The following is a 14,506-nucleotide window of genomic DNA, read 5'->3' as shown; positions in this document are numbered from 1 at the left end:
TCAATTGCTTGCTAAAATGCATAGTAAAGTTATTATTATCAATTGCTTGCTGAAATGTAACACCTGTGCCTAATAGTCCACAGGAAGATTGCATTAACAAGAATCCGGTGCAGACAGTTGCATAGCCCAACTGCAATTCGGTTCAGGCTCAAACACCTCAACTCAAACACCTCAACAACAAAGTCCCATAAGAATTGACCTCAACAAAGGAGGAGTTCCACACAAACTCCTCTGTTCCAAATCAAGTAAACAGAGGTCAAGAATAACTACTTTGCTCTAAGTCTTATCAGCCCAAAACTCCTCAAGAGAACGTGTTAGATAGCTAGAGTAGTTAGAGTTCATGTATGTAATTAGAGTTCATGTATAGTTTTACTTCTTCTTTGTAATTGGCTATATACATTCGTTGATATTGGAATAGGACATTACTCTCACCTCTTTCTTCTTTGTGGAAGAGGTGACAAAGAAATTAAAGCTTCCAAACAAACATTACGATAAAAAAATATATATCATAAAAGATTGATTCTAAAGCCATAAATATCATAAGGTGAAATTATAGACAAAGCAGCTAGAGAAAAAATAACCTTTTGTTATAAAATTGATTTAGCCGAACTCCAATATTACATGACAAACCGAGAAAATTAGAGAAAACAGAAAATAGAGAAAAATTCTAAAGCTTAGAAAACTCCCACCATCAAGGGCTTTGAGGATGTGAGGCTTGATGAAGGAGTGTCGTGCTCTTCTGTTGCCTTGAAACTCTCCATGGGGAGATTTTTGGGTTTGAAAGACAGAGCTTGGACTCGTGTGGGAGGGGAAGGAGAGAGAGAACGTGAAAGAAAGAAAGAGAAAATATTGGTGCAGTAGGTGAGAGAGAGGTGGAGACATGAGGAAGAGAAAATAACGGTGGAGTTAACGGTGGTTTGTGAAAATTAGGGTATTAAAAAAAATATTTTCACATGTTTGAAGACACATGTCAACTTTAAAGACTAGGTTGGAGGAATTTCCGCCGATCTAATTTGAAGGAAAACTTTATCCATAATATAATGACCTACTAAATAATATTTCTCTTTACTTTTTAATCATCATAAATTAAATTGAATGTTGTGTCACTTGAAACTATTATTTGTTTTCTATCATATTTTTAACTGTGTAATGCGTCAAATCCATGTCATTAATTAGTGGTTTTTTTTTTTTTTTCTTCTTTATAAACTACATGCCAAGTTAATAACCTTATATATCTACTAGATCAATAAATTTTGAAAAAAATTATATCAGAGTGCAATGAAAGAGATAAATATATACATAAATAAATAAAGATGCTGCAAAGAAGGAAAAACTATAGCATTAAAGTCTACTTGTCTAAAACATAGCAGTTCCACGCTTCGGTAAGTACATTACTATGACCACCTGCTGTTCTAAAACAATAATACACGAGTGAAGAAGAATGTGTACATAACAATAGTACACGAACTGACAGTTTTGCATATGATTAAAATGCAAAAGCTCTCTTCTCTCTCCTGAAAACAGAGAGAAAGTCAAAAACCTAAAGCCACCAGAGGATGAGGGAAAACCAATTCTGGTTTCCCCCCTCCTCCTCCCCTCCTACTTCTCTTTCCTTTTCCCTTTTTTGAGTTTCTCTTTTTTGAGAGAACTCCTTTCTCTCTATAGTTTTTTTCTTTAGATCCTCTAGTTTCTTTCGAGGCTTTATCTATCGTCTTTGATGATTTATTCCCGACCCCCCAAAAAACACAACCATTGTCTCCCTCCTCGCCAGTCGCCTTCTCCACTGAGTTTCTCGACCGGATCTGTGATTTTTGAAGATTGGTTTTTTCAAAATTAGATCTTCTTTTCTCCGCCAGTTCCAACCTACAACACGCCATGCCACAACCCTCACCGGTGTCCCAGCTTCCCGGCACCATCATCTGCGCCTCCCCCCCCAACATCTACGCACCAGAGCATGGACCACACACGCTGGCGCGTGGCCCTCATGTGCCAGACAACAACCTCACAAGGCTCCCCTCCACCTCGCCCTCCACTGAGGCTGCTGTTTTCTGAGTTATTTTTGTATTTTTCTATGTATTTTTGTTGTTCACATGTTAACCCGAACTGTTTGGGCTTCCGACTCTTTGTCTATGTTGGAGATCCCATTGCCGTTATTTTTGCTCTTCTTAGTCTATTCGATTTCCTTGGAAGTTGGATTAGATCTAGGTTGTCATCCCTTCGTCTGTTCGTCTTCTTTGGAAGTCAGATTAGATCTAAGTTTAGTTTATAGGGGTTCTTGTACTCCTAATGGTTTTATTCATCATAATGGGCCACGGCCGTCAAAAGTTGCATTCCAAGTGACTTCCACCTTCCTGGATCTTCCTCAGGGCTTTGAGGTATTTATACTCTACCATGGTTGGGTTATTGTGTTCTTTTTTTTCTTGTTTTTCCCTTTCCCTGTATTTTCACTTCTGTAACTTTACCTTGATTGCAATGAAGTTGTTCTTAAAATAATAATAATAATAATACACGAGTGAAGAAGAATATGTAAATAATGGAGGATGTCTAATAGGTTGTAACATTCCACCCCAATAACACACAATATTGCCCGCTTTTGGCTCCCCCAAACCAAACTTACCAAGAGGTCACCCACGCTTAATTGCGAAGTTCTGATCGAATCATGACCATCACGGTTTTAAAACACGTTGTTGTCATTAAGGGTGTAGTATACATTTAAACACATTCACATCTCCATACCCAGACGATGTGAAAAGTCACATAGGTGACAGAAGTAGGTTGTATTGTCATATCAACCCTTTTTCATCTTTTCCCAACCTATTTTTTCTCTTTTGCATTTGAATAATTAGTAGATATATTTTTTTTTCATATCTTCTGTGGTGAGTTCTGCCCAACAAAACTGAATTGTGCATTCTCTCTATGTGACGTGTCATATTCGCATCTACTGCTATTGCGTTTTTAAAAAAAGTAAGTAAAATAGAAAAAGGTGAATTTTTAGCCTAAATTTTTCGTACACTTTTGGCTAATAAAATAAAAGCATATCTCGTGTTAAAGTATTTACAGTGAACTCCTCAAATAAAAGTTAAATTTGAAAAGAAAAATTAATTTTACTAAATTTTGAAATCTACTTTTAAAGGGAATCTAATATCAAACTCTTTATTTCTTCTTTTAGTTAAATATCATTTTTTATTAGTTTTAAACCAATAGGAGAGATAAGAGTAAAAAATAAGAATAAAAAATTATATAACTTTTGTTTTTTTGGCTCTCGGAATGCATGGAGTGAATCCGACCAGAGTTAAATTTAAAGTAATATAGAGAGTTTGTTAAATGTGACATTTTATGAGTTTTCTTAAATTTTTAGAGAAAAGTTGGAAGGCATTGAGATCATTGTGAACGTTCTTAATAAAATGGGCGGCAGAGACTTAATAATGATAATTTTTAATCAACGGACGTGGGACAAATGCTGTTTGTTTCCTTATCTTTCAAATTTTGTTTGAATGATGATATATCCAATTAACCTTCCACTCGTGAGAGCCATTCTCCTAATGATACATTATTATTATTATTTTTCTTTTTTTCTTTTCCTCTTTCATTATCTTACTTTGTTCCTAAGTTGTTTTGAAGATCCATTCTCAAAGAAAATCAAGCCTAGAATCAAAAAGCCCATTGTGCACAGAAACATAACTGGTAGGCTTCATTGAGATTGAATCAAAGAAAGAGAAGAGTGAGAGCCAATTTTTTTAGTGAGAGCCAATTTTTTTATCCCATAAACATTGGCAGGTAGTTTTGTGTTCACGAACATCCCGTTTAACAATTGAGATGAGCCTAATTGAGCCAAGCTCAAGTATATTCATGAATAGTTATGTTCATTTACAGCCATACTTGCTTCACTTCTATAATAATTTTTTCTTTATATATATCTCAAATTCAACCCATTTTTTGGTATCGGTGAAATGGAGTTCTTGCAAATTTTCAAAAATTGTTTTCAAAAAATGTTCTCGAAAACAATTTGCCAAACACCCTTTTAGCGAAGAAAAAACAAGAAGAATTTGTTTTTATTCTCGAAAATATTTTTCAGAAACAAAAACAAAAATTGATTTGCCAAACAAGCCCTAAGAGTTCATTGGATTGTTGAGACAGATGGAGGCCTTCTCTTTTCTTGTTCTCAACCAAATTATCCTCCCTCTACCGAGCTTCATCCCCATCCACGCCGCTCTTGTACATCCATACCTGAACTGGGTTAAATTGAAGCATCATCATCCTCTCTCCCTCTCCCTCTGGTGCGATCAATTTATTTGAAAACAAAGAAAAAAAGAGTACTAAGAGAAACGCAAAGTTCTAGTTGAATGTGTTTATCGAAACGTCAAGCAAGAGAGAGTGGGGCAATAATTCCAAAAGATAACGACACAAACTGCATTTTGAGTCTCGAGTAAAAATTTACATAGTTAAATCTTGACCGCCCATTTTATTAACAAGAGATGTGCTGTTATTTTTTCAACGGCTCGTAAAACAACGTGTAAGCCAAATCCATAGGACCATAACAAACCTCCTCCCTCCTATACGATCACACCTTACTTTCTTTTCCCTCTCTTTAAACGCTTCTCTATTAGCCACACCACTTGTACGAAGAACCTAAGCACCCATTTTCTGTCTATCATTCGCAAAAAAAACTATTCCCCTACCTGCTTTCTATTTTACGTTTTTAAAAAATGAGCAGGCAAATGATCCACTATATATTGGTTTCCATTTGTAAGCTGAACCGTGAGAGCAAAATAAATGTTGCCCCCATTGCTTGCCAAGAAAAAAAAGAAATCCCCATTTAATTAATTAACTTAAACCTACATTTCCTATTATTATTTTTTTTGGGGGGGTGGGGGGTTCTTTTTTTCCAGAAAGCAGAAGGTCAATCAACCTAGCAGGATACAAACAGAAAAAAAGACTTATATGTAAGAAAAGAGCAGGGAAAATTACAACAGTAATCAAAACCCCGGACACTTCACCTGGATCACGGGAGACACACCCTGCTACAAAGCCGGTAACCAGTAACGACAACCTTTACAAACTATACAAAATTCCAAACAGGTATTGCCGTAAATTTCTCCATTCAATGTTGAACAAAGGAGACTGACTTCCTGCCCTGTTGACTCCTTTAGTTGTGTCTGTACATTATTACTTCTTTGAGTATGTAAGATATGGGTCTTGAGCAATAGTTAAAACATCTGGCCTCTCTGCTTGGTTATATGTTAGACATCGCCGAATTAGTTCCTGCAAACATGGATATGCAAAAATACTTCACTAGGTTTATAAAGTCAAGAGATTCAACCTCAAACTATCTTGGAGGATTGCAACAAAAAGTTTCTAGTGTTTACAGCCAAGTTTGGAGCCAAACCATAAGAAGTGAAGCTAAAAACAGAGTTTCAACCCATCGTGCATAGACTAGAACTCCTTGTGCACATGGGAAGAATGAAACGTGGACAAAATTCAGCTAGTCAATAATCTGTGATGGGATGTTGCTAGAAATGCGATACTGTAGCATCCTGCTATTTGTATTAAGAGAAATACTATTTAATTGATTGTTATACGATTGTCATACAACGTGATAATGTGAGTGAAAATTAGTCCTTTTATCAGCACTTGTAAGAAAAAAAAATTCAGGGCTAATTTTTACTACTACATCATTTTAGTTGTAAAGCAATCGTGTAGCAGTCCTATTAAATAGCATTACTCTTGTATGAAAAAAACTAAACTTTTTTCAAAGAAAGATCCAACACTATATGAGTTCTGTCCTTAAATGCCTGAGCAAATAGGTTGTTTCTTTTCTTCCCCCAGCACTAACTAAGATTCTTACTTGACAGACTACATCAATGGGCATAACTCACCTTTGCCTCATTTGAGACAGCAGGTCTAGAAGGAAAGTCAACCTTGCGTGCTTTGATAATTGTGTCTTCACGCAGTATTCGCTCTTGGGTCTGGTCATGCCCAAAAGGACGTCTGCCAAAAAGCATTTGGTAAAACAGAATACCAGCTGACCAAACATCAACCTGCTTTCCAAGAGATAGCATGTCAGAAGACGTCAACCCAAATGAAGAAGAAAAAATATATGGTGAACAGTTCCAGAGAGCCAACTGGGTAACTAGTAAAGAGCTTAGTTGATATGCGAGGAGGGAAGGCATTTGATCTCCTTAATACACATTAGAATAAGGATTCAGAAAAATCCCTCACCTTTGATGATATGAGAGGTGTCTTGCTGAGCTCGAAGCATTCAGGAGGCAAATACCTGAATGTAACAAAACGAATAATTGGTAAGCATGACGCTCCTTACCAAAATAGGCAAGGAAACTTTCACGTAGTGGAAAGAGGTAAACCACTTCATAACACAGAACAAGGCTTAAAATCACATAAATCAATCTCTCTTCTAACCCTTCCCCAAATTAAATCAGATTGGTTACAAACAATTGTCGTCCACATATATTAAAAACATGTTCATATTACAAAAGGTAGTTTTAACACATACTTAACATATCGAATTGCTCAAATACAGTTGGAAAGTCAAAGAGGCAGTTCTTAAACCCAGCTAACCCAATTTTGTTTATATATTTGAAGTGAACAAATTGATTCAGAAGAAGAAAGGTTTGTCAGTTATCATGTGCGTTGCTTCAAGCAAAAGAGCAACTCATTTCTTATATCAGAAGCAAGCATAGATGCTGATCTACATCACTCACCAATATGTTCCAGCTCCCTGTGATGTAAGTTCCATACCCTGGGATCCTACGTCATCTTCCACTATCTTGCTAAGGCCAAAATCAGTCACTTTTGCAACGCCAAACTCATCAATTAGAACATTTCCAGGCTTCAAATCATAATGGATAATTTTCAGCGTTCTTTTGTTCAAGTATACAAGGCCTTGAAATATCTGTACGATAATTATCCTTGCTTCCCTCTCAGGTAATACAGGTGTTGCTTTAAGAACAGCATCAAGATCTTTACCTAAGGGAAAAAAAATTAATTAAAAAAAGCAAAATAGGAATAAAGTGAAAGGCCGAATATATAAATTCATTCACACCCAAAGCTAGGACCATCATATAGATAAAATGGTAAGGAAGCATAAATACCACTACAGTACTCCAAGACAGTGCCGAATGTATTCTGATCAATCTCAAAAGTGTCCCAAAGCCGAACAATGTGATGATGCACCAAGGTCTTGTGAATATTGTATTCCCGAATTGCATGCCGTATGTAACTTTGCTTCTTCTCTTCACTCCACTGAGCATTCAAACCATGAAGCTTACATGCAACGTATCTATGCTCTACCAAGTCATAAGCCTGCTGGAAATTTCTTACTTCAAATCACTGCAAAAGGGTATATCTTTACGATTGCCATTATAGGCAAAGGAATAATCTAGACTTTTGTTTCAGTAACTGCAAGGCTTCATTAAAATCGTGATGGAAAATATTCAAATTTATCAAATATCATAATACTTCACCAAAGTTCTGACCTTGTAAACCTCACTGAATCCTCCTTTCCCAAGAAGGTTTAGAAGGGCATATCTATGGTTAAGAATCTGAAAATTATTAAAACGGGAACCATCCTCATCTCGTATGCGTTTCATTTCACGAATGAGCCTTCCCTTCTCCAGTTCATACCGATCCCTCTCACGCATAATAACTTCCTCCTCCTATAGAAAATCCAATCCCAATGAAAGTTGATGTACATATATATTAAACAAAATCTTTCCAATCATTAGTCATTACAGAATACAAAAGGAAATAACCAAAGCAGTAGCACAGAACATTTGATCATAACAAGGAAACAACCAAAACAGTAGTATCATAGAACATTTGATCTTACACGTTTGATGCTGGCTAGACGGGATTTATAGATCTCATCTTGGATGAGAAAATCTTCTTCTTGCACTCCTGTTTCAGCATCAACTGTATCGCCCTTATCTTGAAGAAGCACCAAGTGCCATTAGTACCAAAAAAGTTGCTAAACAACAAAGCCATAGGAAAACAATGACTATTCTGTACATGGGTGTGGGTGTCTGTAAGAATACATCACGATGAAATTTAACTTCAACTATAAGCCAAAACTTCCTTTTTTTCTGGCAAAAGAGAGAAAAAGAAGTATTTGACATACACAGCTAAATGTAGGACCTAGACAGCAGACAAGTAGATCAATTCAAATAGTGACAACCACTCGAGACATCAACCATCTATGTCTGAAAATATAACCTGATAGCCATCGATGCCCAAGGCTAACAGGATCACTAAGAGCTGTGGGCAGGGGGGGATTTAAAAGCAGCAAGAACATCAGAACTAGAACCGCAAAATTTAATTATCTGTGTAGAAGGCACATATGCATGAACAAGGGCAACATGGCAGCTTGGCGCCAACAAAAACTATGTGGAAGAGGAGGTACAGGGAAAAATCTGCCAACGTAGCTTAAGTAAACATGTCCACATGATAAATTAGACCCAGTGAACACTGTTGAAATATTCTTGGATCATAGATCCAAACCTGCCACAAATAATACCAGAACAACAGGGAGTAGGAATAGTAAAACTCAAAAAGACAAAATTTTACCAGACTGTCTTTTCTTCAATGTTTTCCGCTGCCGCTCAACGGTCTCCTTCGCTTCAAGTAATTGCTTCTAGTAAATGGCAAAAAAATGTTAGAATTCATGTTGTCTACAAATTATTAAGGTTGGATTTATTTTTTAATGAATATGAAAAAAAAAAAAAAAAAAAAAAAAAAAAAGAAAGGAATTTTGGGTAGCATCTTTACAATAATGGAGCTTTCTACACATTTAAATGTATTTGAAGACAAATTCTATTTATGTTTAAAAATTAACACAATTGTAGCCTAACAAGATTTTTGCAGTTAAAATAGTTGATGACATCCTTATAGAATGGCATAGAAGTAGGACTTATCTTCATTTTCTTTTTTATATAAGCACGAATTATCATCCAACCTGAATTACATACAAAAACATATTGATACTCTGATTAATGGTTTATTTAATTAATTATGGGAAATATCCACACATTACCACGTCATTAATAGTCCAGAACTGGTATTATGACTATAACTAGTGTAAAGCAAATCTATTGCAATATCAATAGCACTTTCTTGGGAATATGCTCAAAAGTTTGAAAAGAGTAAAATGCAACATCATTGTATCTGGAAATTTGTATGTATCTGAATTTCCTGGACAAAATGAGCTCTTTGATTTAGCAAATCTACAATATTCTAACTGTCGGTTTTTTTGCCCTTCCCTCTCATAAACTTAAATTTAAAAATAATACCCCAATCATGGAAAATGAAAAAGACACAGTAAAAAGTTTATGAAGAACTGCACGAGGGAATTTCATGTGATTAACCTGCTATCAACTATAAAATACGATCACAAGAAATCCATCCTAAATAAGAGTAAAGGATGAATGATGCTTATCGAAAACTAGCAAATAACAAATCCAGCAACTTATAATTCAGAACCATCAATAGAAGGTGTTTGACCAGCAAAGAAACAAGATAAGCTTCTGACAACCCATGGTTATGTTATTCAAGATTAAGACAATTTTGGGATGCTTAACCACCTTCAGAAGTTGACTTTACTCGGAGCTTGCAAAGATTATCACAATGGCATTGTTTATAGTGCATTTACATGAGAAATAAACTGAGCTGATCGAAACAAGATGTAAATCATAAATACAAGTAAGGTTGGAATGCAAGATACAATCACGAAATTGATGACACCAAAAATCCAAGACATCTGAGAGCATGAAATGCACACAAAAAACTAAGATGAAATTCAGAGGAAGAAGGCCACTGTTATTGCTTAATATGTGAGAAGAGTTGAAGTCTGTTAAAAAAGAAAAGAAAAGAAAAGAAAAAACAAGTATAATTATTTTTTTTTTTGATAAGTATTGATGATATAAAAAGAGCGCAGAGGGGCGCAACCCATATACACGGGAAGTATAACAGAGGGCGCCTAGGAAGGAGAAAAATGAAAAAGAAACTCAGAGAAACTAATCACTAAAGGAGCTAGCCAAGCGGCCGTCCAAGAGTAAAGAGTAAAGAAGAAAAAATGAGTCAATTCCTCTAAGGTCCTAGTGGAATTTTCAAAACATCTAGCATTTCTTTCATTCCAAATACACCACATAAGACACAAAGGGATCATCTTCCACACAACCGCGCCTCGAGATCGTCCTCCCGACCACCAACTAGCAAACAAGTCCCTCACCCGGCACGGCATGACCCAATGCAACCCAAACCGCTGAAAAATCATGTGCCAAAGAGCACTTGCGAGCTCACAGTGGAGAAGAAGATGATCAACTGACTCTCCGTTTTTTTTGCACATACAACACCACTCCACTACCACTACCACTATGTTCCTCTTGCGCAGCGTGTCATGAGTCAATTTTTCCGAGGGCCGCAGTCCACCCAAAAAAAGCCACCCGCTGAGGCACCTTAGTACGCCAGATGCTCTTCCAAGGAAACTTCTCTTGATTAGAGATGGACAGAGCCTTATAGAACGACTTAACCTCAAACTTGCCCTTCCTAGACGAAGCCCAGCAAATACGATCTACACTGCCAAGAGAAACCTTGCAAGAATACAACCGATCAAAGAAAGGAGAAACCAACTCCAACTCCCAATCTTGGACCAATCGAACGAAAATGACATTCCACTCAATAATCCCATTCCTCCCAATAAAATTATCCTTCACCCAAGCATCTTTGTGTCTGGCGATACTGAATAAGGACGGGAAAGCTTGCTTCAAAGAATTGTCCCCACACCAAATATCATGCCAAAAACGTACTTTCGAACCCTCCCCCACCTCAAACCGAATACCTTTAGCAAAGGAATTCCACCCTTTACAAATATGCTTCCATAGACCCACACCATGAGAGCCCGAAACATCCTTTGTGCACCACCCACCTTCTTGGTCTTCATACTTAGCTTTGATCACCTTGCACCAAAGAGCCCCATTTTCATTTGCATATCTCCAAAGCCATTTCCCCAAAAGAGCTTGGTTAAACTGGTGCAACTTCCGAATGCCAAGACCACCATATCGTAGAGGGCTGCAGACTTGGTTCCAACTTACAAGATGCATCTTGGGCTCATCCCCTAATCCTCCCCATAAGAAATCTCTTTGGACTTTCTCCATCCTTTTAGCTACACTTACAGGAATCGGAAACAGAGACAAAAAGTAAGTCGGAAGATTGGCCAAAGTGCTCTTAATGAGGGTTAAGCGACCTCCTTTAGAAAGATACATTCTCTTCCAACCTGCCATCTGACGCTCCATCTTTTCGATCACTTCATTCCACATGGCCGTATCCTTGTACGAAGCCCCAAGAGGGAGACCCAAATACTTCATAGGCAAATCGGCAACACTACACCCAAGGATGTTAGCTAAAACCCCAATGTTCTCCACCTCACCAATGGCCACAATCTTTGACTTTCCCAGATTCACTCTCAAGCCAGAAACAGCTTCAAAACATAAGAGAATGAGACGAATATACCGGATTTGCTCGATAGAATCTTCGCAAAAAATCAAAGTATCATCCGCAAATAAGGAGTGGGAGACCATCAACTCCGACAAGACCCTATTTCCCACCGAGAAACCCGTCAAAAAGCCTTGGTCAACCGTCGCATTCACCATCTTACTCAAGGCCTCCATAACAAGCACAAACAATAACGGTGAGAGAGGATCCCCTTGTCGAAGTCCCCTTGAACTGTTAAAGAACCCTTCCGGAGAACCATTCACAAGAATGGAGAATCTTACCGTCTTAATACACCACTCTATCCAAGCCCTCCACCTCTCGCCAAATCCACACCTATGCAGCAAATACAATACAAAGTCCCAATTAACATGGTCATAGGCCTTTTCCAAGTCCAGTTTACAAAGAACACCTGGCACCCCTGATTTCATGCGACTATCCACACATTCATTTGCAATAAGAACGGAATCTAGGATTTGCCGACCCCCAATAAAAGCATTTTGAGAGTAGGAGATGACCTTACCCAAAACAGTTCTCATCCTATTGGCAAGAACCTTAGACACAATTTTGTACACCCCTCCCACCAGGCTAATGGGCCGAAAGTCCTTCATCTCCACCGCATCCGCCTTCTTCGGAATCAAGGAAATGAAAGTTGCATTCAAGCTCTTCACCAATTGACGTCTACGATAGAACTCTGCAAACACTGCCATAACGTCTTGTTTAATAACACCCCAACAAGCTTGAAAAAAAGCCATGGAAAAGCCATCTGGACCCGGAGCCTTATCACCATCCATGCCTTTTACCACCTCCCAAACCTCATTTTCCTCGAAATCTCTTTCTATCCACCTATTATCCTCCTCATCAATGGACAAAAACGGTTGGTTATCCATTCTAGGGCGCCAAGTGCTTTGTTCCGAATAAAGGCTTTGGTAATACTGCACTATGTGATCTTTTACCTCAACTGGATCACCTGATAAAACGCCATTAATACTAAACACTTCCACACGATTGTACCTTCTATGAGAATTAGCCATCTTGTGGAAAAAACGAGTATTCCGATCCCCCTCCTTGAGCCACAAAGCTCTCGATTTTTGGCGCCAATGAATTTCTTCACATAACAATGTATTCTCCAAGTCTTTCAATTTGTCCACCTTCCGGATTTTCTCCTCATGATCTAAACCTCTCGATTCTGCCAACTCATCCAACTCCTAGATACCTCCCAACAACTCCTTTTTTTTCCTCCCAATATCCCCAAAGACCTCCTCATTCCACTTTTTCAAGTCCACTTTAAGGGATTTTAGTTTACTAGCCAGCACAAAACTAGGCAAACCCTCAACCGAATACGACCCCCACCAAGAAGCAACCTTATCAACAAAACCCTCTGCCTTAAGCCACATATTTTCAAATTTAAAACCCTTCTTACCTCCCCAAGGAGTCCCACAGTCCAGCAATAAAGGAAAGTGATCCGAGAGTAGGCGTTGAAGTCTCTTTTGAGAAGCTGCTGGGTAATGATCTTCCCAATCCGAGGAAAGCAAGAATCGGTCAATCCTCGACCAACTCTCATTTTCTTGATTATTGGACCACGTAAATTGACCCCCAACATCGGAATATCCACCAAATTATTCTCTGAAATGAAGTCCGAGAAATCCATCATGCCCGAGGAATAATAGGAATCAATGGAGCGCTCACTAGAAAACGTACAATGTTAAAATCCCCGCCCAAACACCAAGGGACCTCCCACACCCTCATCAAACCACCAAGGAATCAATAAGTATAATTATTGTAGAAAGCAAGTATGAAAACTAGAATCCAAACAAAGTTTAACAGCTTAAAGACAAATCTCTAATTATTAAATAAAGGGACCTTATGATTCAAATTATTCCACCAATAATCTTCTGATTCACATACCATGGTTCTGATACACACATTATAAAATATCATTAAGTGCCTAAAAACAAGTCAAATTGTATACAAAAGTTAGAGACTATAAAGGTGGTGAAAAACATGTTCACTATAGCTAAACACAAAGGATATAACATTTGAAGAAAAAAAAATTTTAGAAGTAAATATATCTCACACACTTATACAGGATTTAACTCATGACCTCACCCTCAAACTCTTACACATGGGGAATGAGATATATTGGGTCCAAAAACCACTGGCATGTTAAGAAAATTCAAAACTAACGATATTTATTATCAATAAGCGAAAGGAAAATATAGAAAGAGCATACTAGATGAACATTGAGATCTTTTAGCACTTGTCCGTCTTCCCATGTCTCTGATATGACGGTTCCAGCTCTGCAATCCACAGGAGAACATGGTCAACAAAATACAAAGCAAAGATGGAAGATGCTAGAAGATTAGGACTTTAAGTTTTTGCTTTTAAAAAAATGCCATTCATCCAGATTGAGGAATGCAAGGAATTTACAGAACAGAACTCCATGAATATTCTTTAGAGAAAACGGTAACCAAGTACTAGTTCATTTCAAATTTGTTTAGTTTCTCTTAATTTAAGTCATTTAACCCTTTCCAGTAATTAGTCAAATTTAATGCCTAATCATTTTGAATGGCTTAACAATGCAAATCATTTTTTTTTATTAAGTAATATAAAATTATAGAAATTAAGATAATTAGTGTAAAAGGGAAAAATGGGTAATTCCCTGGCGAACATACCAGAAATTAAGAACATCAATGAAGTCCAAAAAACAATCGCAATGAAAACCAGCTGCAATCCACATATAGTCATAGAATGATCATAGAAAAATGGGTTTTAAGGAGTTTCCATAAAGCTCTGTAATGTGGATGTAGAGTTAATTCTCTTCCACCAAATTGTCTTCATAAAACAAAGTTGAACTATCTCTTGGCAACAAAATCTCCCCTTCCAATTGCAAATAGCTCCACTAGATTTCTAGGCATCACCCATTCAACCCTAAATAGAGTTAAACTAATGACCAAACCTCAAGTACCATATCACAATGTAGGAGATGGTCTACCATCTCACAATT

The 14,506-nt window shown here is 37.4% G+C and overlaps 1 protein-coding gene across 1 annotated transcript in view; it reads right to left on the bottom strand.

Annotated features, from left to right (window-relative positions):
* Window positions 1-4,922: 4,922 nt before the first annotated feature.
* The window catches only part of LOC132164225 (serine/threonine-protein kinase TOUSLED), a 24,319-nt gene continuing 14,735 nt past the window's right edge, over window positions 4,923-14,506 (bottom strand). The window contains exons 10-17 of the mRNA XM_059574686.1: window positions 8,581-8,647; window positions 7,847-7,944; window positions 7,494-7,673; window positions 7,110-7,320; window positions 6,720-6,984; window positions 6,220-6,274; window positions 5,877-6,038; window positions 4,923-5,262 (exon numbers count right to left, since the gene is read on the bottom strand). Of these exons, the coding sequence (XP_059430669.1) occupies window positions 5,167-5,262; window positions 5,877-6,038; window positions 6,220-6,274; window positions 6,720-6,984; window positions 7,110-7,320; window positions 7,494-7,673; window positions 7,847-7,944; window positions 8,581-8,647 (1,134 nt within the window). The 3' untranslated portion in view covers window positions 4,923-5,166. The remainder of the gene's footprint in view (window positions 5,263-5,876; window positions 6,039-6,219; window positions 6,275-6,719; window positions 6,985-7,109; window positions 7,321-7,493; window positions 7,674-7,846; window positions 7,945-8,580; window positions 8,648-14,506) is intronic.

The sequence above is a fragment of the Corylus avellana genome, chromosome ca10 (assembly GCF_901000735.1).
Source record: "Corylus avellana chromosome ca10, CavTom2PMs-1.0".
Classification (NCBI taxonomy): domain Eukaryota; kingdom Viridiplantae; phylum Streptophyta; class Magnoliopsida; order Fagales; family Betulaceae; genus Corylus; species Corylus avellana.
Note: the sequence above shows the minus strand (reverse complement) of the source record. Positions and strands in the feature narration are given on the sequence as shown.